General features: G+C 41.0%; 1 protein-coding gene and 1 long non-coding RNA gene across 4 annotated transcripts in view; both read right to left on the bottom strand.

The window, feature by feature from the left end:
- Positions 1-7,702: 7,702 nt before the first annotated feature.
- LOC139028467 (uncharacterized) lies at positions 7,703-15,178 on the bottom strand. The gene is made up of 4 exons (XR_011480688.1): positions 14,675-15,178; positions 13,979-14,061; positions 8,144-8,330; positions 7,703-7,801 (listed from the first exon to the last, which is right to left on the bottom strand). It is a non-coding gene; the product is annotated as an uncharacterized lncRNA (long non-coding RNA).
- A 2,955-nt stretch (positions 15,179-18,133) lies between these two features.
- LOC111971128 (RNA-binding protein 45) overlaps positions 18,134-23,948 on the bottom strand; it is a 28,674-nt gene continuing 22,859 nt past the window's right edge. Inside the window, exons 9-10 of one of the 3 annotated variants that reach the window (XM_070445984.1) lie at positions 21,312-21,531; positions 18,134-18,420 (exon numbers count right to left, since the gene is read on the bottom strand). In XM_070445984.1, coding sequence (XP_070302085.1) covers positions 21,330-21,531 — 202 coding nt within the window. In that variant the 3' untranslated portion in view covers positions 18,134-18,420; positions 21,312-21,329. Of the gene's footprint in view, positions 18,421-21,307; positions 21,532-23,948 lie in introns of all 3 variants that reach the window. The other 2 variants (XM_023997922.2, XM_070445983.1) reach the window with 2 other exon arrangements.

The following is a 23,948-nucleotide window of genomic DNA, read 5'->3' as shown; positions in this document are numbered from 1 at the left end:
TGATTATTATTATTTGACCCTGCTGGTCATCTATGAACATTTGAACATTACATTTAAGTCATTTAGCTGACGCTCTTATCCAGAGCGACTTACAAATTGGAAAGTTGATACATTTTCATCCTGGTCCCCCCGTGGGGAATGAACCCACAACCCTGGCGTTGCAAGCGCCATGCTCTACCAACTGAGCCACACGGGACCACAACATCTTGGCCATGTTCTGTTATAATCTCCACCAGGGACAGCCAGAAGAGGACTGACCACCCCTCATAGCCTAGTTCCCCTCTAGGTTTCTTCCTAGGTTCTGGCCTTTCTAGGGAGTTTTTCCTAGCCACCGTGCTTCTATACCTGCATTGGTTGCTGTTTGGGGTTTTAGGCTGGGTTTCTGTACAGCACTTTGTGACAGCTGATGTAAGAAGGGCTTTATAATTAAATTTGATTTGATATTTTATTTTGCAGGTGCCTTTTCATTTTAAACACCAGTGATGCATATAGCGCTTTCTAACGTCACTGAACCAAAACAGTGGAATGTGAGAGCAAAGGAAAACTTTTAAGTGATCAAAAACATTCATCTTAAAATACAATTTGTTTATTATATAATCTATAAAATGTACTATTAGACTTAGCTCAAAACAAACATTAAAAGTGACAAATTACCCAGCTGTTCTGTTTCCTCCATTGCTCAGATAGTCTCAAAGCAGCAATATGTAACTTTTGGGCAACCCAACCAAATTCACATAGAAATGTGAGTTATAGATCTGTCATTCTCATTGACAGCAAGCCTAAGAAGCAGTATATCTGTTTTATGTGCGCTATTTCTATGCTTCTCATGCACTACTTCAGTGTATAATTTCTGGTTTTGTACACCAGCTGAAAATACAATATTTGGGGTTATTGGAAAGATATTTCCCAGCAGTTTGGATGGTATGATTCTCTACATTGTTTGTTTTGTCAAACTTAAATTAGGCAAAATATAATTTTAACAACCAGGAAATGGCAGAGCAATTTCTGCATATTGCACCCTTAAACAATACATATAGAGCTGTAAGCAAAGAACCGTGATTCAAATTCCTGCCGTTGGCCAGTCCAGTGTTGTGATTGGCTATAAAAGAGCCTTCCATTTGCGTGCCTTCAAAATGATGCACTACAGAGCTGTCTGTTTAGCTTGCTAGCAGACTTGAACAGTAAGCACTGAACGACTAGGTACACACAGGAAGGAATTTAAAATAAATACATAGATACCTTGAGTGGAATATACTTGTTAAAGTTAGCCAGCTAATTACTGGTTAGCCAACATTAATCTGTAAAACGAAAAGCAATCAGCTCTAGCAAACACCATAAAACAAGTCCACTAATTGAAGGCAGGATCCAATATTTAGGGTATTAATCCCAAGGGGAGACACTCAGCACATGGGGAATTTGAATATGAAGACACAAAGGGGAGAATCTGCAACCTGCTACAGTTCATACAATACATAACCAGTCCCAAATAATAGAATGTAAACTGACATGAATACTAAATCAGCTAAACTCAGGTTAACATGTCAGAATCAGCTTTATTTCGACAAATACATTTGCATGTACAGGAATGTGACTCTGAAATGGTGCTGGCAGACCAGCTATAGATGCAGATCCACAGTGTACATACAATGAACACTAAGCTAAAAACGTTAAGCTACAATACATAAATGATGCATGTAAGAGATGCGAAGAGCAATGTGCAGTTCTGGGATGATAGTGCAAGGTACATAGTCTGTGGATGAGAGGATGATCCGTGGACCAGGTGGCCAGTTGGTGAGGGCCGCGGCGCTGGGGAAGAAACTGTTCAGGTGGTGGGAGGTTTTGGTCGTGATTGACCTGAACCATTTGCCAGAGGGGAGCCTTTGGAAGAGGGGATGGAAGGGGTCGGCGATGATCTTTCCTGCACGCTTCCATGCCCTGCAGGACCTCGATGGAGGGCAGGCGGCAGCCAAGGAACCTCTCAGAAGACCAGACACTCCGTTGCAGTGATCAAGGAGGTGAGGATGGATTCGACGGTCGTTTACAACTGAATCAGTACATGCAACATTCAAAAGGAGGACTGAGGACAAAACACCATGCATTCACTGAGGAAAACAGATTTGTTTTATAGTAATTGTCTGACTGGGAACTACCATTGTTTATCAATTGCACCCCAGGTAATCTTAGGTTTTATTACATAGTCGGGAGGAACTACTGAATATAAGAGCAACGTCAACTCACCATCATTACGACCAGGAATATGACTTTCCCGAAGCGGATCCTGTGTTTTGCCTTCCACCCAGGACAATGGATCTGATCCCAGCCGGCGAACCTAAGTCATCGAAGAAAACATTTCGGGCGTTCCGTTTCCGTTTTATAAAAATAACAAATTTTTGACTTTTTTCCGCATTCTCGAAAATTCCCACGAGGGAAAATAAATCATATTGCAAGCGCACGAGCACGTGGCAAACGAGCGCGGCCTTTTCTCCTAAACGGAAAATATTTCGAAGACGAAACTCGGCGAGCGTAGGTTTGGAGCAACGGGTAGTTGGCCCCGAACGAGATGGCGTCGAGGCCTCGGCGCTTTTTGAGTTATGGCCATTTTTCTGGGATTAAAGGTCAAAAACGCAAAGTAGGGTGCAATTTGACCGCTTCACGTCAAAGTACATAAGCATACGGTGTCAGGAAAAAAAGAACCAGCCGTTTATCTATCGTAATTTAAGAGAAATCGTACATTGACCATTTGGTGATGCTCACAAAGAGGAATTCTTTTTTCAAAAATTTCACAGATCCAGTTGCAGTTTGTTCAGACGAACATTTTTAAAGTGGGTCTCGAAGCTCTGCGAGAATTCTGTGATTTTATGTGATTTTATGAAGTAACACACACTCATTTAACCCTCTGTTAATAAGTCAGTTCTTAACATAAAGACTTAAAACTCAATATTATATAAGAGCCTACCCCAAGGAGGGTATGTGTTCACTTTCAGCTTCCTATGTCAACTGGAAGTACCTTAAAATGGTGCCATAGGGTCAGGTTTGAAGGGTAATAAAGGTCAGATCTTTTCAAAACGTCACTTGTGTGATTAGACAACCCTCATGAACTGTAATCAGTCATTTCTCCCAACAGATGTCAAAGAAAAGCTCTCTCACACAAACACACACACAAAAAGCAAGGATAGAGTGAAAAAGTACGGTGCTTAAAGACACACAAAGCCTGCAATGGCATTACTATTATCTCCAGGCGGTGCGAGTTCAACGGATGCCCGCTTGACCGTAGCTGCCTCGGTCTGAGCGCAGCGACGTACAAGAAGACAGAGCAAAATGACCTTTGACCTCCATGTCAATTTTATTTGCTTTTGGGAGACAGCGAGAGAACCGTTAGGTTAGAACACAATTCACCTCAGGAATGTTCTTTAGGTCCCCGATCTGTGCAACCTAACTTGACCTGTGGCATTAACCCTTAACAGTTAAATGAAGGTGTTTAGATCAAACAGTTTACAATGACATTCCCCCATAGGAATACATGACTGCCCTCCAAATTCAACCTGAAGCCTATGTGGGTTATGAAGTCTTATGAACCTGTCTTTGATAACAATCCATCAGGCCACTATGAGGTCTACCTGTGTTGATTTTAAGCTACCTGGACCAACCGGAGTGGTTAAATCACCCTAAAAGGTGTCCTGATATACATGACTTGCAATTTTGAAAATCACTGCATTCAACCCTATGTAGATCAGTCAATTCTTAACGTATAGACTTAAAATTCAGGATTCTAACAGCAATACCCCAATCAAGATATGTTTACCTATAGCTTCCTGTGCACCGGAATGCCTTAAAAGGTGATGGTGCTGTTTGAAGGGTAAAAAAGTCAGATCTTTCCAAAACTTTAAGTGTGTGATTAGGCAACCTTCATGAACTGTAAATCAGTCATTTCTCTACAGATGTCAAAGAAAAGCTCTCACACACACACACACAGCAGGGATGGAGTGAAAAAGTACGTGGCTTAAAGACACACAAACCGACAATGGCATGACCATATCTTCTAGGCCTGCCGAGTTCAACGAGATGCCCTTGACGTGCTCACTCGGTCTGGCCAGCGACAGTGACAAGAAGACAGAGCAAAATGACCTTTTGACCTCAATGTCAATTTATTTGCTTTGGGAGACAGAGAGAGAACCGTTAGGTTAGAAAACACATTTACCTCAGGAATGTTCTTAAGGTCCTCCCGATCTGTGCAAGCCTAACCTTGACCTGTTGGCATTAACCTTAACAGTGAAAACAGGTTTTTACATCTCACAGTTTACATGACATCTCTCTCCATAGGAATACATTGACTGCACCTCCAATTCAACTGAAGCCTATGTGGGTTATGAAGTCTTAGAACCTGTCTTTGATGCACAGTCCATCAGGCCATCATAGGTCTACCTGTGTCGATTCTAAGCTTCCTGGAGCAACGGAAGTGGTTAAACACCCTAAAAGTGTTTGCAATACACACCTGCAGTTTGAGAGAAATAGTGCATTCAGCCCTATGTAAATCACTGAGTCTTAACTATAGACTTAAAACTCAGGATTCTGTAAAAGCCTCCTCCAATGAGATATGTGTGTTACGTTCAGCTTCCTGTGCAACCGGAAGTGCCATAATTGGTGTCAAAAGAGCTGTTTCGAAGGGTTAAAAAAGTAATTTCCAAAACTCATATTGTGATTAGGCAACCTCCTGAACTGTAAATCAGTCATTAGTCCCATCAGATTTCAAAGAAAAATTTCACACCCAAAAGAATGGAGGGACACACTGAGGGCTAAGAGGCAGACGTCTGGGTAGTTACTTTTGTTCCAACTTTTAAAGAACGTAGACCTAGAGTTCTGAAAATTACAAACCTTTTCTAGACCTCAGGTCGATTGTGCACGTGATATGTGGCTCTAGAAGGTTCTCGGATGATAAAAAGCCTGTGTATTTGCATGTTTCAATTCATTTTGACTCAACGAAACTGGCGACTTTAGAAAAGTCCCAGAGTCTCAAGACTAGGTGCATTGAAACCGGCTCGCCCATAGAGACAACCCCAACAAGCCTGTTCGATTTTATTTCTAAAGTATTTAAAGAATGCACGTTAATTTGCAATATGATTCAACACATCATATTGCAAAAGTAACAGTGTGTGTTATTTGCAATATGAGTCAACACATCATATTGCAAACTTAACAGTGGTCTGTTACGTTTGCAATATGATGTGTTGAATCATATTGCAAACGTAACAGTGTGTGTTACGTTTGCAATATGATGTGTAGAATCATATTGCAAATGTAACGTGCATTCTTTAAATAAACCCTATGTGGGTTATGAATGTCTTATGAACCAGTCTTCAATGACAATCCATCAAGCCACTATGCGGTCTACCTGTGTCGATTCTAAGCTTCCTGGAGCAACCGGAAGTGATAAAATCACCCTAAAAGTGTTTTGCCATACCCAACCAGCAGTTTGTGATATATAGTGCATTCAACCCTGTGTAAATCAGTCAGTTCTTAACGTATAGACTTAAAACTCAGGATTCTCTAAAAGCATACCCCGATCAGGATATGTATTTACTTATAGCTTCCTGTGACAACCGGAAGTGCCTTAAGATGGTGTCATAGATGCTGTTTTGAAGGGTTAAAAGGTCAGAACTTTTCAAAACTTCATATATGTGATTAGACAACCCTCATGAACTGTAATCAGTCATTTCTCCCAACAGATGTCAAAGAAAAGCTCTCTCACACAAACACACACACACAAAAAGCAAGGATGGAGTGAAAAAGTACGGTGCTTAAAGACACACAAAGCCTGCAATGGCATTACTATTATCTCCAGGCCGTGCCGAGTTCAACGAGATGCCCCGCTTAACCGTAGCTCGCTCGGTCTAGGCGCAGCGACCGTTACAAGAAGACGGACCCAAATGACCTTTTGACCTCAATGTCAATTTTATTTGCTTTTGGGAGACAGAGAGAGAACCGTTAAGGTTAGAAGCACAATTTGACCTCAGGAACACTCCTAAGGTCCTCCCGATCTGTGCAAGCCTAACCTTGACTGTGTGGCATTAACCCTTAACAGTTAAAAGAAGGTGTTTACATCAAACAATTTACAATGACATCTCTCCCATAGGAATACATTGCCTGCACCTCTAAATTCTATCTGAAGCCTATGTGGGTTATGAATGTCTTATGAACCTGTCTTTGATGACAATCCATCAGGGCACTATGAGGTCTACCTGTGTTGATTCTAAGCTTCCTGGAGCAACCGGAAGTGATAAAATCACCCTAAAAGTGTTTTGCCATACCCAACCAGCAGTTTGTGATATAAAGTGCATTCAACCCTGTGTAAATCAGTCAGTTCTTAACGTATAGACTTAAAACTCAGGATTCTGTAAAAGCATACCCCGATCAGGATAGGTATTTACTTATAGCTTCCTGTGCCAACCGGAAGTGCCTTAAAATGGGGTCATAGGTGCTGTTTCAAAGGGTTAAAAAAGTCAGATCTTTCCAAAACTTTAAGTGTGTGATTAGGCAACCCTCATGAAGTGTAAATCAGTCATTTCTCTAAACAGATGTCAAAGAAAAGCTCACACACACACACAGACACACACAGCAAGGATGGAATGAAAAAGTATGGTGCTTAAAGACACACAGAGCCTTAAATGCTTTTAGGGGGGGATCCAGACTTCCATACCCGCTCTGGGAGCACTATTCTACGGCCAAAAATCAATGGGGCCTGGCCTGAGTGATTTATGGAGGTTTTCAAAAAAAGTAAAAAAAATATTCTATGTTTCATGTTTTGGGTTACCAGGCGTCATTTTTCAAAACGGTTTTAAATGCTTTTAGGTGTCATCCAGACGTCCATGCCCGCTATGGGAGCACTATACTACGGCCCCAAATCAATGGGTGCTGGCCTGAGTGGTTTGGGGGGGTGATAAGCTTTTTCTAATTTATTCACATTTTTGACTTCATTTTAAATCAGATTGCAAATGCACAAAACATATTCCTTAAGTACAAGTAAACATTTCACAAAAAATTATGATAATAAAATGTGAATAAAGTATTTTCATACAGTTCTTATACATGTGTAATTGACGTAAAAATCGAAAGAATTTCAAAAAACGGTCCAGAAAGCACTTTTTTAAAGGGGGTGATACATTTTTTCCAAATATTTGACATTTTTTACTTTTGACTTTTGACTTCCTATGAAATCACATTCCAAATGCACAAAACATATTCCTTAAGTCCAAATAAAAATGTCCCAAAAATTATGTTAATAAAATTTGACAAAATTATTTTCATACAGTTCTTACACATGTGTAATTGACATAAAAATCGAAAGAATTTCGAAAAACGGTCCAGAAAGCACTTTTTTAAGGGGGTGATAAGTTTTTGCCAAAACTTTCAAAATTTTACTCTTGGGTCTTGACTTGCGTTACAATAAGCCTATGAAAAATTAGGATAGAACACACTCGCCCACTATAGGAATTTTGGGGTGTTACACAGCTCATTTACAATATGGCATTTGCCATCAACTTTGGATGAAACACCGCCAGAAATAGTGTATTTGTCCATCGTGTATATGCTGCGCTCGGTGCCAATAAGTTGCCATGTTATTTTGTACAATTGGGGGGGAGTTCCCTTACATCTGCTAACCATGTGTATGTGACAAATAACATTTGATTTGATTTGAATACCAATCTCAATTTGGCATTGGAAGTTTTATTGAAGTCATTAATACAGGAGTCACATCACATCGGGAGTCTCATCAGATCAGACGTTATCAGCAAGCCAGATCAATCTGTTGAAAGAGCACAAGCAGAACAAAGATATAAGTGCAAACGGATACAATTAATCTCTGCTCAACTCCTCACTTGCATCCTTCTCAAAACCCATTGGAGGTCTGAGGCGAGGAGACGGGTCGTCTCCTCCAATGGTGTTTTAGGAGGCGCAATGGTCCATCAATAGCTCTGTCTATGAAGTTGGTTACATTTCTCCAGCCCCATCCCTCAGCTTTTCACCAAAATGGCAGCGGGGAGTTTGCTTTGTTATTGTTTCAACTGCTAATTGCCACTTTAAGAAACACAAATGAGCATACATGTATGTTTAAGCATTCACAACTGTTGGGAGTGCGGTGCCATACCTTTAGCACCCAGGTGCAGCAGAGCTGACACACTAAAGATGAAGTTGTGGCAGATGTCTTGACCACTCTCTGGCTGTTCTCCAGATAACAGTAGCGCTGGAAGCTGTCCCAGGCATTGTTTGTAGCAACGTCACCTCCCTCAGAACCAGTGAAGATCTCCAGGTTCTTACAACGGCATCAGCATAATCTATAAAGAGAGCAGAACAATACAGGAGATATTATAGATTTAGTAGGAGTTCAAACTTAAAGTCCTTGTACAATCCATAGACATTGGTAAAAAGGTAACCAAAAACTGGAGTTTGAGGAATGTGGAGGGATACATACAGTGCATTTGGGAAATATTCAGACCCCTTGACTTTTTCCACAAATTGTTACGTTACAGCCTTATTCTAAAATGTATTAAATATTTTTTCCCTCCTCATCAATCCACACACAATACCCCATATTAACAAAGTGAAAACAGGTTTAGAAATTTTAGCAAATGTATTATAAATAAACAGAAATACCTTATTTACATAAGTATTCAAACCCTTTGCTATGAGACTCAAAATTGAGCTCAGGTGCAACCGGTTTCCATTGATCATCATTGAGATGTTTCTACAACTTGGAGTCCACCTGTGGTAAATTAAATTGATTGGACATGATTTGGAAAGACACGCACCTGTCTATATAAAGTCCCACAGTTGACAGTGCATGTCAGAGCAAAGTGATGAGGTCAAAGGAATTGTCCATAGGGCTTCAAGACAGGATTGTGTCGAGGCACAGATCCGGGGAAGGGTACCAAAACATTTCTGGAGCATTGAAGGTCCCAAGAACACAGTGGCTTCAAAAATTCTTAAATGGAAGAAGTTTGGAACTTCCAAGACTCTTCCTAGGGCCAAACTGAGCAATCGGGGGGTGACCAAGAACCCGATGGTCACTGACAGAGCTCTAGAGTTCCTCTGTTGTTATGGGAGAACCTTCCAGAAGGACAACCATCTCTGCAGCACTACACATACACAGTCAACTTAGTGTATGTACATTTCTGACCCACTGGAATTGTGATACAGTGAATTATAAGTAAAATAATCTGTCTGTAAAAAATTGTTGGAAAAATTACTTGTGTCATGCAGAGTAGATGTCCTAACCGACTAGCCAAAACTATAGTTTGTTAACAAGAAATGTGTGGAGTGGTTGAAAAACTAGTTTTAATGACTCCAACCTAAGTGTATTTAAACTTCCGACTTCAACTGTATGTATGTATGTATGTACACTGCTCAAAAAAATAAAGGGAACACTAAAATAACACATCCTAGATCTGAATGAATGAAATATTCTTATTAAATAGACATAGTTGAATGTGCTCAACCAAAATCAGCAAAAAGATCAATGGAAATCAAAATTTATCAACCCATGAGGTCTGGATTGGAGTCACACTCAAATTAAAGTGGTAAACCACCACTACGGCTGATCAAACTTGATGAGTCCTTAAAAACAAGTCAAATAGCTCAGTAGGTGTGTGCCTTCACTCCAGTATGACCTCCCACAGACGCCGGGCAGCTTCCTGATGGGTGGCGTATGGGTCTCCTGAGGCATCTCCCCGCAGAACCGACTAAAGCATCCCCAATCCTGACAGTCTGTCGATGCAACGTGCGTTGTGGATGGAGCGAACATGATGTCCCAGATGTGCTCAATTGGATTAGGTCTGGGGAACGCGGGCCCATTCCAATAGCATCAATGCCTTCCTCTTCAGGAAACTGCTGACACACTCCAAGCCACATGAGGATCTAAGATTAGGAGAACCAGGGCCAAACCGCCACCAGGCCACTATGTCTCACAGGCTGAGGATCTCATCTGACTTACCTAATGGCAGTCAGGCACCTCTTGGCAGCACTAGAGGCTGTGCGGCCCCCAAATAAAATGCCACCCAACACCATGACTGACCACCACCAAACGGTCATGCTGGAAGATGTTGCAGCAGCAGAACATCTCCACGGCTTCTCCAGACTCTGTCACGTCGTCACGTTGCTCAGTGTGAACCTGCTTTCATCTGTGAAGACACAGGGCGCCAGTGGCGAATTTGCCAATCTTGGTGTTCTCTGGCAAATGCCAAACGTCCTGCACGGTGTTGGGCTGTAAGCACAACCCCCACACCTGTGGACGTCGGGCCCTCATACCACCCTCATGGAGTCTGTTTCTGACCGTTTGAGCAGACACATGCACATTGTGGCCTGCTGAGGTCATTTTCAGGCTCTGGCAGTGCTCCTCTTGCTCAAAGGCGGAGAGTAGCGGTCCTGCTGCTTGGTTGTTGCCCTCCTACGGCCTCCTGCACGTCTCCTGATGTACTGGCCTGTCTCCTGGTAGGCCTCAATGCTCTGGACACTACGATGACAGACACAGCAAACCTTCTTGTCACAGCTCGCATTGATGTGCCATCCTGGATGAGCTGCACTACCTGAGCCACTTGTGTGGTGTAGACTCCGTCTCATGCTACCACTAGAGTGAAAGCACCGCCAGCATTCAAAAGTGACCAAAACATCAGCCAGGAAGCATAGGAACTGAGAAGTGGTCTGTGTCACCACCTGCAAACCACCTCCTTTATTGGGGGTGTCTTGCTAATTGCCTATAATTTCCACCTGTTGTCTATTCCATTTGCACAACAGCATGTGAAATTTATTGTCAACAGTGTTGCTTTCTAAGTGGACAGTTTGATCTCACAGAAGTGTTATGACTTGGAGTTACATTGTGTGTTACGTGTTCCTTATTTTTTGAGCAGTAAGATATATATATATATATATATATATATATATATATATATATTCAGAACCATATCCCTGTAATGCTTAGAGAAGATCTAATGTCAAGTGTTATTGAAGTGTTGTGGTTGCAGGTTCTTGGGGACCTGAATATTGACTGGTTTTCATCAAGCTGTCCGCTCAAGAGGAAGCTTCCTACTGTAACCAGTGCCTGTAATCTGGTTCAGGTTATTAATCAATCTACCAGAGTGTTTACAAACACTACAGGAACAAGATCATCCACATGTATCAATCACATTTTTATGACTGACGTGCAAAAAGTAAACTGCCTGTTACTCAGGCTCAAAAGCTAGGATATGCATATAATTGGTAGCATTGGATAGAAAACCCTCTGACGTTTCTAAAACTGTTAAAATAATGTCTGAGTATAACAGAACTGATATAGCAGGCGAAAACCCGAGGAGAATCCACCCTAAATATTTTTTGGTGAGATCACAGGCCATTTCAATGCCAGCCTATAGGAAATTCAAAATAATTCCTCCCAGATTGCAGTTCCTATGGCTTCCACTAGATGTCAATCTTTAGAAAGGGTTTCAGGCTTTTTTTGGAAAAATGAACAAGTATTTGTAGTTTTTCCAAGGTGTCCCCCATTGGAAAAATAGTCTTGTTGCGCACGTGAAAGAGAGCGGGCTCTTCGTTATTTATCTTCCCTATTGAACATACTATTCTCTGTCTTAAATATGTATATATATATAATATATTTAGATATTAGAATACCTGAGGATTAATTAGAAACATCGTTTGACTTGTTTGGACGAACTTTACCGGTAACTTTTTGGATTCGTTTGTATGCATGTTGAACGAGTGGATTACTGAATCAAGCGCGCCAACTAAACTGACATTTTTGGAATATAAAGAAGGACTTTATCGAACACAATGATCATTCATTGTGTAGCTGGGACACTTGGGATTGCAAACAGAGGAAGATCTTCAAAGGTAAGTGATTTATTTTAGCGCTATTTGGGATTTTTTTGACGCCTGTGCTGGTTTGGAAAAGTATTTTGGCGTGGGGCGCTGTCCTCAGAAGATCAAATGCTATGCTTTCGCCGTAAGGCCTTTTTTGAAATCTGGCAATGCTGTTGGATTAACAAGAAGTTAAGCTTTGAAATGATGTATGACACTTGTATTTTCATGAATGTTTAATATTACAATTTTTGTATTTCGCGCTCTGCAATTTCACCGGATGTTGTCGTGGTGGAATGCTAGCAGGACACTGATCTAAAAGAGGTTAAATGAAATTATGGGCAGAAGGACCAATTCAACTCCATCTTAAATCGAATCAGATGTCTTATTCATCACAAAATTTATTATTTTAATGATTATTTCATTGGCACAGTTGGCAAACTAGGCAGGAAATGCCCATGACAAACAGTGAGCAATTATATTCATGCATTAAAAAAACTAATAATGAAATAAAAGCAGTGCAAATTTGAATTTTGTAAAGTTAGCGTGGGAGAGGTGGAAAAATTATTGTTAACGATCAATAATGACAAACCTCCTGGCATTGACAACTTAGATGGAAAGCAATCTGAGTATAGAGGAAAGTCTTTGTCCTCAGGCATGGAGGGAAACCAAAGTAATCCCGCTACCCAAGTGGTAAAGCGGCCTTTACTGGTTCTAACAGCAGATTTATAAAGCTTGCTGCCAGCTCTTAGCAAACTGTTGAAAAAAATGGTGTTTGACCAAATACAATTGTTACGGATACAAGTATTCTGCGTGTATCCTGTGTGTATTTCATTTCTCTCCTTCTTCCCTACTCACAGGTGACCATCATCATTCCCCAATTAGTCATCAATCAGTCGCTAATCAGAAGACACCTGCTCCTTTTCTCCTACCCAATCACAGTCCCTTTCCCTTGGTTTAAAAACCCTGTCAGTTGTGTTCTCTAGAGCTCAATTCTCTTTGTCAATGCCAACTGTCTGTAGATCTCTTGTTTGGTTTGCAACTACATGTCACTTTGTCCCCATCTGTGAGTATTGGTTTTGTTATGGTGTTTGAGTGTTTCTTTGATAGTGGGAAAAGGGGGTAACCAGACAGGTCGCCCGTGGGCATACACTACCCGTAGGTAAACTTTGTTAAATACACTAGTTAGAACTGGGCGGACCACCCACTGTATTTTTGGTTAGTTAGCTGTTGGTGAAGTAGGCTAGTCTAGCTTAGGGGTGTTTGTGGATACTTATTATTTCTTTCCTTGGGTCCAGCTCAGCCCCTTTTCCTGCTCCCCCCTTTACCGTGTGTTTAGAAATAAACCCTGAGTGTTTGACGGTAGATATTAGTTGTCGTGGTTATTTTGTTCTCACTCTTACTTTGTCACTACTATAATTTGCATGAGTTATGTTACGGGTCCCATTACCATCCCCCCTAGACTGTCGGGCAAAAGGGATTCGTAACAACAATGCTATTTCTCTGTAAACAAATTAACAACACATTTTCAGCATGCTTATAGAGAAGGGCACTCAACATGTACACTAACACAAATGACTGATGATTGTTTGAAAGAAATTGATAATAAGAAGATTGTGGGAGCTGTACTGTTAGATTTCAGTGCAGCCTTTGATATTATTGACCATAACCTGTTATTGAAAAAACTTAAGTGCTTCAACCTCAGCACTGAATCCACGATATGGCAAATAGAACTCAAAAGTATTTTCTTTAATGGATTGCCATTCGTAATCCCCAAATCCAGAACAAATTCAAAAAAACATACAGTATTATATAGAGCCCTTATTGCATGGAACTTCCTTCCATCTCATATTGCTCAAATAAACAGCAAACCTGGTTTCAATAACAGAAAGCAACACCCCACGGCACAACGCCTCTCCCCTATTTGACCTAGATAGTTGTGTATGCGTTGATGTGTGCCTTTTAAAAAAATGTATGTAGTTCGGTCCTTGTCCAATGATGTTCTGTATTATGTTTTGTGTGGACCCAAGGAAGAGTAGCTGCTACTTTTGCAACATAAATGGGGATCCTAATAAAGTACCAATACTTGTAGTAGTCCCCAGAGTGCTGTGTATAGAGGAGAGCCAAGGTAACCTACTTGGAACAGAATGGATTCCTGTATCTCCTGTCTGTCAGCTGAGCAGAGACAAACTTCAACATCACATATTAGTGACAATGGACCTGCATGGAAAGAGGGATGGAGAGAGAAATGATTTGAGGTCATTCTCATTTATTGCACAAAAACTGACAAGGGTAAAAGTTATTAAATCTTTATTTCAATCTCAAAGTATGCGGTAAGCGGTTATAAATATTCCCTATTATTTGGTTCGGAGCCTGACCCTTTTGGCTCCCCCTCAATCACGGCCCTCTTCCCCAGTGAGGGTCGTCCCTGTATGTACTCATTCTGCCCCCCCAATGAGGTATAATAAGAACTCAAGACTGTGTACAAGATGTCTGACTGTTGTTTTCAAGGTAATCTAAGGTAATCTACTCACGCCGATTCCAGGTTGCATCCAGTTTATACGAACCATGCGCACTAGCACTCAGCGCAAGCAGCAATGAAAACATGACAGACATTGGATGAATATAAAATAACTTAGTCTGTGTGATTTAAAAAAAAAAWAATACTTTTGGCCTCTGCAACAATTAACTGAATAATTCAATGGGTGTTTGTGCAAAAAGGTGATGACTAAAGTGTGTAAGAAATTTTCAAATCTGGCCGCCAATGGAAATTATTATTTCTGGGCCAGGCATCAGCTAAACTGAACTGCAGTACCAAAGCAAAATTGTATACCTTTATTTATTCAAGTTAGTCTCATTGAGATAAAATCTCATGAGACCTGGTCCGACCTTGACACCAGCAGGGGGAAACAATGTTTGAGACAAATCAGACATACTGTAACAACTTAGACACACCATGAATCATTTTTTTTTTTTTTTTTTTTTTACATACATTTCAATTAAAGAAACATACGCGTCAAGTCGTAATGATAATCACATTTCTCAGTAACGTGAGTCAACCAAACCTATAAACTCCTCAAAGGAAACAAGATCCTGGGGCCCCTTGCTCCCCCCTCTCAGTCATGCTGGTCTTCCAAGTCCTCCTCCTCTATTAAACCCTTCCTCGACATATCTACAATGCTCTTAGTTAAACCAGAGACTATAGAAAACGAAACTACCTTTGGTTAAACCACAGGGTTAAATGTTAGCTGACTAACATTAGCTAGTTCGCTTTCTAGCTAACTGACATTAACCTAGCTTGGCTCATCAATAGCCTGCTTTAATAACAAAAGACAAAATAACTACCTTAAATTTTGAAATCATAGTTGATTAGCTAGCTGGTTGGTTTCTCCAGTGAAAAACGAATCGAACTTACATCATCAGCCATCATTCACCATCCCCTTTCATCTTCTGTGGTCAAAAAAGTGGTAAGAGATCACTCAAGCCATGACTGGCCCAAAAACCTGACCATTTGCGTTTCAGTAGACTGCTACAGGCTATGTTCATTGGCTAGAACTTTCCTGGTATAAAAAGATAGTAAGCAGTTGCGAGAGCAAAATTGATTTTGGAGAGCAAACACGAAAATTGGTGAGAGGAGATCTGTGGGGATGTCTTGAAGTATTTCTTCAAGGAAACAAAAGCCTCTGGCCTCTAAATAATTTACTGCATATGGAAATGTGGTTCTGCTTGCTTAGTCACACTTGCAAGCTCTCAAGTTAAATTTGTGCGCACCACGCTGGCCTGCGCTCATGTGAACCCGTCCTCTGCTCGACTACATTTCTTCTCTTTCGACTCGTTTTTACTCGCGCAATGACGTTTCATCTTGCTCGCGCCCGTTCGACTTTTGAATTGGCTATGACTCCATACATTTACTCAAGTTTTTCCTTTATTTTGGCAGCTACCTGTATATCTATTGTTTTTGTCAAAATTGGTCAGGCTCCGTAAATTTGGTTTGGAGTCAGGACTGAGACTGGACCACTCATGAACACAACACTGTCCCTGCCAGTGACAAGCATCCCCATAAAATGATGCTGCCACCACAATACATCAAAAATACAAAAGGGTTTCATTGTTGTATTGGATTTTCCCTTGCCTGACACTGTGATACCTTTGGTTCACAGTCTTGAGATTAATGCCATACATTTGTTTGTAAAATCTCCACAAAGAATGTTGAATACAATTATAGTTTTTACTTTACTGTTCGTCCATGCGGTTGGTCCTTTTGACGCTTGGAATGAGACAATATATCCACAGGAAAGTATCAGTAAATAACCTTATCTAAGCACTGGTAGTGAGTTCAGATTTCTATCACCTTAAACATGTAAACATTTGCAAGAGCTCAGCAAGTATGCATGTGTGGCGTGCATGTATTTTCATCTTGTGCACACTTTGAAAAGTTGATCTATAATCTTCTGTGGATCACAGGAGTTTGGTGGCACATTATATACCTTGCATTTGAGGGTTAGTTTAAGAGTTGGGGAAAACATGGCAGAGGCTGTTGAAGATTTTGCACAAGGGCCCACCCTAGACTATAAGCGCAGCAGCACAGTTGATACTGTACTGTGGATTGCCATTGTCTCATGTCAGACAGCGTCACTCCTCCACGCTCTCGTTTCTCAATCAGTTCCACGGCTCTCGTTTCTCAATCAGTGGAGGCGGAATCGACGCGCCGATGTAAGACCAAGGTGGATTGGATTTTTTTTTTTTTACATTACTATTGTGACGCATAATTGCCATGGTAATATGGAATGTCCAGTCAATGAACATTTAGGGTAATAAGGCCTAGTCATTCTATAGACTTGGCCTTCCAACGCTTACATCAAATGCTTTATAACAGCATCATATCCCGTAGTAACAGTGCCATTCCAAACACAAAAACCAAGAAAATAAACTAATAATCATCTAATAATAAGAGAGTCATCTTAGATAGTTAATAGCCAAAGTTTGTATTTAGAAGCCTTTTGACCAGTGAGCTTTGCAGCCCAAATGACACTCATCTAACCACTAGCAAGGGCCCCAACGTCTCCTGTCAACTCTCCTCTTTCGCCTCACGGTCCAAATGGCTCTACATCTCCTACGGACTGGGCGAGAAGTGAATCATCTTCATCTGGGAGTGATGATTGTTATACCTGAGTAGCTAGACAAGCACTTTAATAGGCTTTGACTTGTCAACAAAAATAAAATACAGCGGGATATAAAGTACCCTAATGGATGTAAGAAGATGACGCACTTCTTTTGAGCATAAAATGAAGAACAATCGGCCCAAAATTGTACGAGTAGACCCTCCCGTAGCTTAGAATGCTTAGCGTATTATCATAAAGTGATAATGCCCAAAAAGGATATATAGTCTTGACACAAATCTAGGTTTGCTACCCAAGCCAGCTGGTCGTTCTATCGGTTTGGTTGTCAGACGCGACCCAGTCGTTCAGTCTTTTTGTTCTGTATCTATAGACACGTCACCCAGTCATTCGTTCTAAATGTTCCATTGCCATACTGGCTGGCAAAAGTCTTATCCCTTGCTTGCTAGTCAGCCAACTACAGTTAATTTACAGTCAGGTCAAACAGTGCAGCCAGAATAACAACAAAGTAGCTGAATTTGCATAAGCTGTTTTCTAGTAACATTTATGTATTTAACAATGAGCTAATGAGGCGCGATTTCACCTGGCATGAAAATGTGCTCACCTGAAAATGTGCTCTCACGTCAGGACACGGTTGTTCAGAGAGCCAACAACCCAGCTAACACAATCACTTCAAACTGAAGCTGGCAAGACAGCAAACTAGCTGCACTTCATTTCGTTTGACCTTTTTTCAAATTGACGTCTTTGTATATATATATATACACACACAAAAAAATGATGCTAGCCGATTTCGACTGGCTGAAAAACGCTGCCTGCCTGTCTCGTTCCGACACGTTCATTACTATGGGGCAGCTGTTACATGTTGGTTTATACATATCTCCGCTGCTGAAACGAAATGTTAGTCTAAAAGAATGTGAGAATGTCTAGATGCTTTTTATAGTGGAGATCAAGTTTATAAATTGCCTGGCTGGGCTGATGAGACAGTGGATTGCGCAGTCAGATTGAACAGAGTAAATAGGCATTTTAACGTCATAGATTTAGCCGGTGTTAACTTCTGGAATAGACACCAGCTAGAATGCGGTTTTAACCAACTAGCATTTAGGATTAGACCCACCCGTTGTATAATAGAGATATTATGGTGTTTGTGAAATGCAATCAATGATTAACAGACCAGACAAACTTATCCTTTTGTTTATTGAGCAATTCAGGGTACATACATGGTGAACAAGCTTGAGTATATATCGTAAGTAGTATTAACTGTGACTACACTACTGTAAGTCCTAACTGATATCATACCTCACATTATGAAAAGAAACGTCTTGCAAGTTTGATGCTAGTGGCAATGTCACAAAAAGGTACAGAAATCAATGTCTGTAGTAGTTGGTCGTGTCATCGTCTCAGTATGTCCAGTCATGTCCGTTGTCATGTCCAGTCATGTCCGTGGTCATGTCCGTGGTCACCTCTGCAGAAACAAAAACATTCAGGATTCAGTGAGACATGTGGCTTCTAAAGCCTTCCCTGGCATTGTCACTCAATTCAAACTGTGACTACCAGCCGCCATCAATCTGATCTGGACTGAGGGAGTAAACTTGTGGGTAGTCTCACCAGACTCAGGCCACGCCACACGCTCCGTGAGAAAATACTACCTTTTGGAAGTGTGTAATTACGCTGTAATTAATCATTGTCACAATCAAATTTTCAGAAATGTTATTGGTCACATACACATATTTAGCAGATGTTATTGTAGGTATAGCGAAATGCTTGCGTGTCATATGTGTCATATTAGTTGATGGTGCTATGAGACCAGTGTAAACATAACCAGTTGGTTAAGTTAATACTAGAACCGCCAGTGGCGTTTGATTTTGCAAGGAATAGAGCGATTTCTTCGACAAGCTATGCTAAGCAGGCTACACAGAGAAGCAGCACAGCTTGTAGGGGAAACCGCTCGAGTCGTACAAAATGGAATATAACGTTGCGGAAAATGTTCGTAATTACACAATTTCATGTGTACTCGAGGCCGATCGATTAATTAGGACCGATTTCAAATTTTCATAACAATCGCAATCAGCATTTTTGGACGATTACATTGCATTCCACGAGGAAACTGCGTGGCAGGCTGACCACGTTACGCGAGTGCAGCAAGGAGCCAAGGTAAGTTGCTAGCTAGCATTAAACGTATCTTATAAAAAACAATCAATCTTCACATAATCACTAGTTAACTACACATGGTTGATGATATTACTAGGTTAACTTCTTTGGGATATGGGGCAACATTTTCACTTTTGGATGAATAGCGTGCCCAGAGTAAACTGCCTTCTACTCAGTCCCAGATGCTAATATATGCATATTATTATTAGTATTGGATAGGAAACACTCTGAAGTTTCTAAAACTGTTTGAATGATGTCTGTGAGTATAACAGAACTCATATGGCAGGCAAAAACCTGAGGACAAACCATTCAGAATCCACCATTCAAAAATCCAAACAGGAAGTGGGAAATCTGAGGTTTGTAGTTTTTGAACTCAGCCCCTATCGAATACACAGTGGGATATGGGTTATTTTGCACTTTTGCACACTTTCCACTAGATGTCAACCGTCTTTAGAACGTTGTTTCAGGCTTCTACCGTGAAGGGGGGCCGGATGAGAGCTGTTTGACTAAGGGGTCTGGCAGCAGCCTCGTTCTCAGTCACGCACATTTCACATGAGAGGTAGCTCTCGTTCCATTGCTTTTCTACAGACAATGGAATTCTCTGGTTGGAACATTAATGATAAAAACATCCTAAAGATTGATTCTATACTTAGTTTGACAAGTTTCTACGACCTGTAATACAACTTTTTAAACTTTTCGTCCGACTGGACCTGAACCCGCGTTTGGATTTGTTTACCAAACGCCCTAACAAAAGAAGCTATTTGGACATAATTGATGGACTTTATGGAACAAATCAAACATTTGTCGAACTGGGATTCCTCGGAGTGCATTCTGATGAAGATCATCAAAAGTAAGTGAATATTTATAATGCTATTTCTGACTAATGTTGACGGCGCAACACGGCGGATATTTCTTTTGGCTGTTTTGGGCTCTGAGCGCCATACTCAGATTATGCTTTTTGCGTTAAGTTTTTTTTAAATCTGACACAGCGGTTGCATTAAGGAGAAGTTTATCTATATTTCCATGTATAACACATGTATTTTCATCAACATTTATAATGAGTATTTCTGTAAATTCATGTGGCTATCTGCAAAATCACTGCATGTTTTGGAACTACTGAACGTAACACGCCAATGTAAAATGAGATTTCTGGATATAAATATGAACTTTACCGAACAAAACATACATGTATTGTGTAACATGAAGTACTATGAGTGTCATCTGATGAAGATCATCAAAGGTTAGTGATTCATTTTATCTCTATTTGTGCTTTTTGTGACTCCTCTCTTTGGTGGGAAAAACGGCAGGGTTTTTCTGTGACTTGGTGGTGACCTAACATAATCGCTTGTGGAGCTTTCGTTGTAAAGCATTTTTGAAAATCAGACACTGTGGCTGGATTAACGAGAATTTTATCTTTAAAATGGTGCATAATACTTGTATGTTTGAGAAATTTGATTTATGAGATCTGTTGATTTGTATTTGGCGCCCTGCAATCTCATTGGCTGTTGGCGAGGAACCCCAGTCCGAGACAGGTTAACTAGCTTGTCCTGAGTTGCATATAATCAATGCGGTGCCTGTTAATTTATCATCGAATCACAGCCTACTTTGCCAAACGGAGGTTGATTTAACAAAAACGCATTCGCGAAAAAAGCACAATCGTTGCACAAATTTACATGAAATGTTGAGTTGGTAGTAAAATAGTGAACTATTCCTTTTAAAAAAAGGTCCAATGCAGCCATTTTTTCTCTCAATATTAAATAATTTCTGGATAACAATTTAAGCATCTTAAATGTGATTATTTTTGACCATTTTGATTGAAAAACTAAAATAGCTTCTTAGCAAAAAGAGCATTTTCACTAGCAACAATCATTTTTATTCTAGGACTGTGTGAGTGGTCTGAATAGGGAGTGGGAAACAGAAAAATAGATGTTATTGGTAGAGAGGTTTGGATGATGTCACCAGGAAGGCCAAAACTCCATCCCACCTTTATAGGCTGAAATTTCAGGCGGTCGTTTCAAATAGCTTACACTAAAAGTACATTATCATAATTTTCACAGTATTAGTCAGAGTGGAATACATACACATGCATTCTTAAGAAAAATATAATTGAAAAGGTTTACAAAATTAAGAAATTAAGAGTTAGGGTTAACAATGTTAATTTAGCATTAACAAAATACATTAATCTTAACTTTGAAACTGACTTACCTCTTACCTAGGAATTGGCTAGTATGTCCGCGGGCGCTTGTGGGACTCCTCCCTTGGTTCCCTGGGCGGGTCAGCCAGCATCACCTTCATCCTCACTCCGTTCACCATTTTACCATGCAAGGCAGCCATAGCGTCGCCCGCACTCTCTTTCTCTGCGTACTTCATGTAGCCTACGTTCCTCCCAGGCACGAGGTGCACCTCCACAAGGGAACCAAATCGACTGCAGAAAGAACCATCAGTAAGCACTTTATTAGCCCTGATTGCTTAGAAAACATGAAATAGTTTGTTAACCGTTAGGTAACTAAATATTGTATGAATTTATGAACATTAGTCAGTGTGTGTGTGCGTGTATGTTTCAACCATGTACAGTCGTGACCTCGTCCCCAGATTAATTTCTACCGCCTCCAGAGCCTGGAAACAGTGTGTGATTCTCTGCGACTAAGGGAGCAAGGTTCCAAAGTCTAGGTGAGAGAGCCTCCTAAAGTAAGCCTTGACCGAGCCAGAACGGCCCATAGAGACAGGAGCCTAAGTCCTGTAGCGTGAAGCAGCTTGACGTACAATTACACGCCCTGGACAGGACAATAGTCTGTCGCAGGGCCTTACCCCAAATTACCCCCAATCCATCTCCTTAATGCTCAGTGCCTGATACTGATTTACTTTAGATTTTGACCCCCCCCCCACACACTTTGTTCAGGGACACATTATTCCATTTCTGTTAGTCACATGTCTGTGGAACTTGTTCAGTTTGTCTCAGTTGTTGAATCACCACCCCAGACCATGACGGACCCTCCACCTCCAAAATTGATCCCGCTCCAGAGTACAGGCCTCAGTGTAATGCTCATTCCTTCGACGATAAACGCAAATCCGACCATCACCCTTGGTGAGACAAAACCCTGACTCGTCAGTGAAGAGCACTTTTTGCCAGTCCTGTCTGGTCCAGCAACGGTGGGTTTGTGCCCATAGGCGACGTTGTTGCCGATGATGTAAGGCAGGTCCTCACCAGACAACAGGCCTACAAGCCCTCAGTCCAGTCGCTCTCAGCCTATTGCGGACAGTCTGAGCACTGATGGAGGGATTGTGTGGTCCTGGTGTAACTCGGGCAGTTGTTGCCATCCTGTACCTGTCCCGTATGTGATGTTCGACTGTACCGATCCTGTGCAGGTGTTGTTACATGTGGTCTGCCACTACGAGGACGAGCCGCTGTCTGTCCTGTCTCCCTGTAGCGCTGTCTTAGGCGTCTCACAGTACGGACATTGCAATTTATTACCCTGGCCACATCTGCAGTCCTCATGCCTCCTTGCAGCATGCCTAAGGCACGTTGACGCTGATGAGCAGGGACCCTGGGCATCATTCTTTTGGTGTTTTTCAGAGTCAGTAGAAAGGCCTCTTTAGTGTCCTAATTTTTCATAACTGTGACCTTAATTGCCTACAGTCTGTAATCTGTTAGTGTCTTATTGACCGTTCCACAGGTGCATGTTCATTAATTGTTTATGGTTCATTGACCAAGCATGGGAAACAGTGTTTAAACCAATTACAAATGAAGATCTGTGAAGTTATTTGGATTGTTACAAATTATCTTTGAAAGACAGGGTCCTGAAAAATACATATCAGCAAAAAAAGAAACCTCCCTTTTTCAGGAAAGTATTCAGACCACTTGACTTTTTCCCCATAATGGCAAAGCAAAAGCAGGTTGAGTGTTTTTCAAAAGTATTACAAATAGAAAAATTTATATCACATTTACATAAGTATTCAGACCCTTTACTCAGTACGTTGTTGAAGCACGTTTGGCAGCGATTACATCCTTGAGTATTACACTACAAGTTTGGCACACCTGTATTTGGGGAGTTTCTCCCATTCTTCTCTGTAGATCCTCTCAAGCTCTGTCAGGTTGGATTGGGTGCATCGCTGCTAAGCTATTTTCAAATCAAATCAAATCAAATCAAATTTTATTAGTCACATACACATGGTTAGCAGATGTTAATGCGAGTGTAGCGAAATGCTTGTGCTTCTAGTTCCGACAATGCAGTAATAACCAACAGTAATCTAACCTAACAATTCCACGCTACTACCTTACACACACACACAAGTGTGAAGGGATAAAGAATATGTACATAAAGATATATGGATGAGTGGTGGTACAGAACGGCATGGCAGGAATGGCAAGTAGATGGTATAGAGAACGGAATATTACATATGAGATGAGTATGTAGGGTATGTAAACATAAAGTGGCATAGTTTAAAGTGGCTAGTGGTACATGTATTGCAAAAGATGGCAAGATGCAGTAGATGATATAGAGTACAGTATATACATATGAGATGGGTAATGTAGGGTATGTAAACATTGTATTAAGTGGCATTGCTTAAAGTGGCTAGTGGTACATTTTTACATAATTCCATCAATTCCCATTTTTAAAGTGGCTGGAGTTGAGTCAGTATGTTGGCAGCGGCCGCTAAATGTTAGTGGTGGCTGTTTAACAGTCTGATGGCCTTGAGATAGAAGCTGTTTTCAGTCTCTCGTCCGCCTGCTTTGATGCACTGTACTGACCTCGCCTTCTGGATGATAGCGGGGTGAACAGGCAGTGGCTTGGGTGGTTGTTGTCCTTGATGATCTTTATGGCCTCCTGTGACATCGGGTGG

This window comes from Salvelinus sp. IW2-2015, linkage group LG12 (assembly GCF_002910315.2).
Source record: "Salvelinus sp. IW2-2015 linkage group LG12, ASM291031v2, whole genome shotgun sequence".
NCBI classification, from domain to species: domain Eukaryota; kingdom Metazoa; phylum Chordata; class Actinopteri; order Salmoniformes; family Salmonidae; genus Salvelinus; species Salvelinus sp. IW2-2015.
Note: the sequence above shows the minus strand (reverse complement) of the source record. Positions and strands in the feature narration are given on the sequence as shown.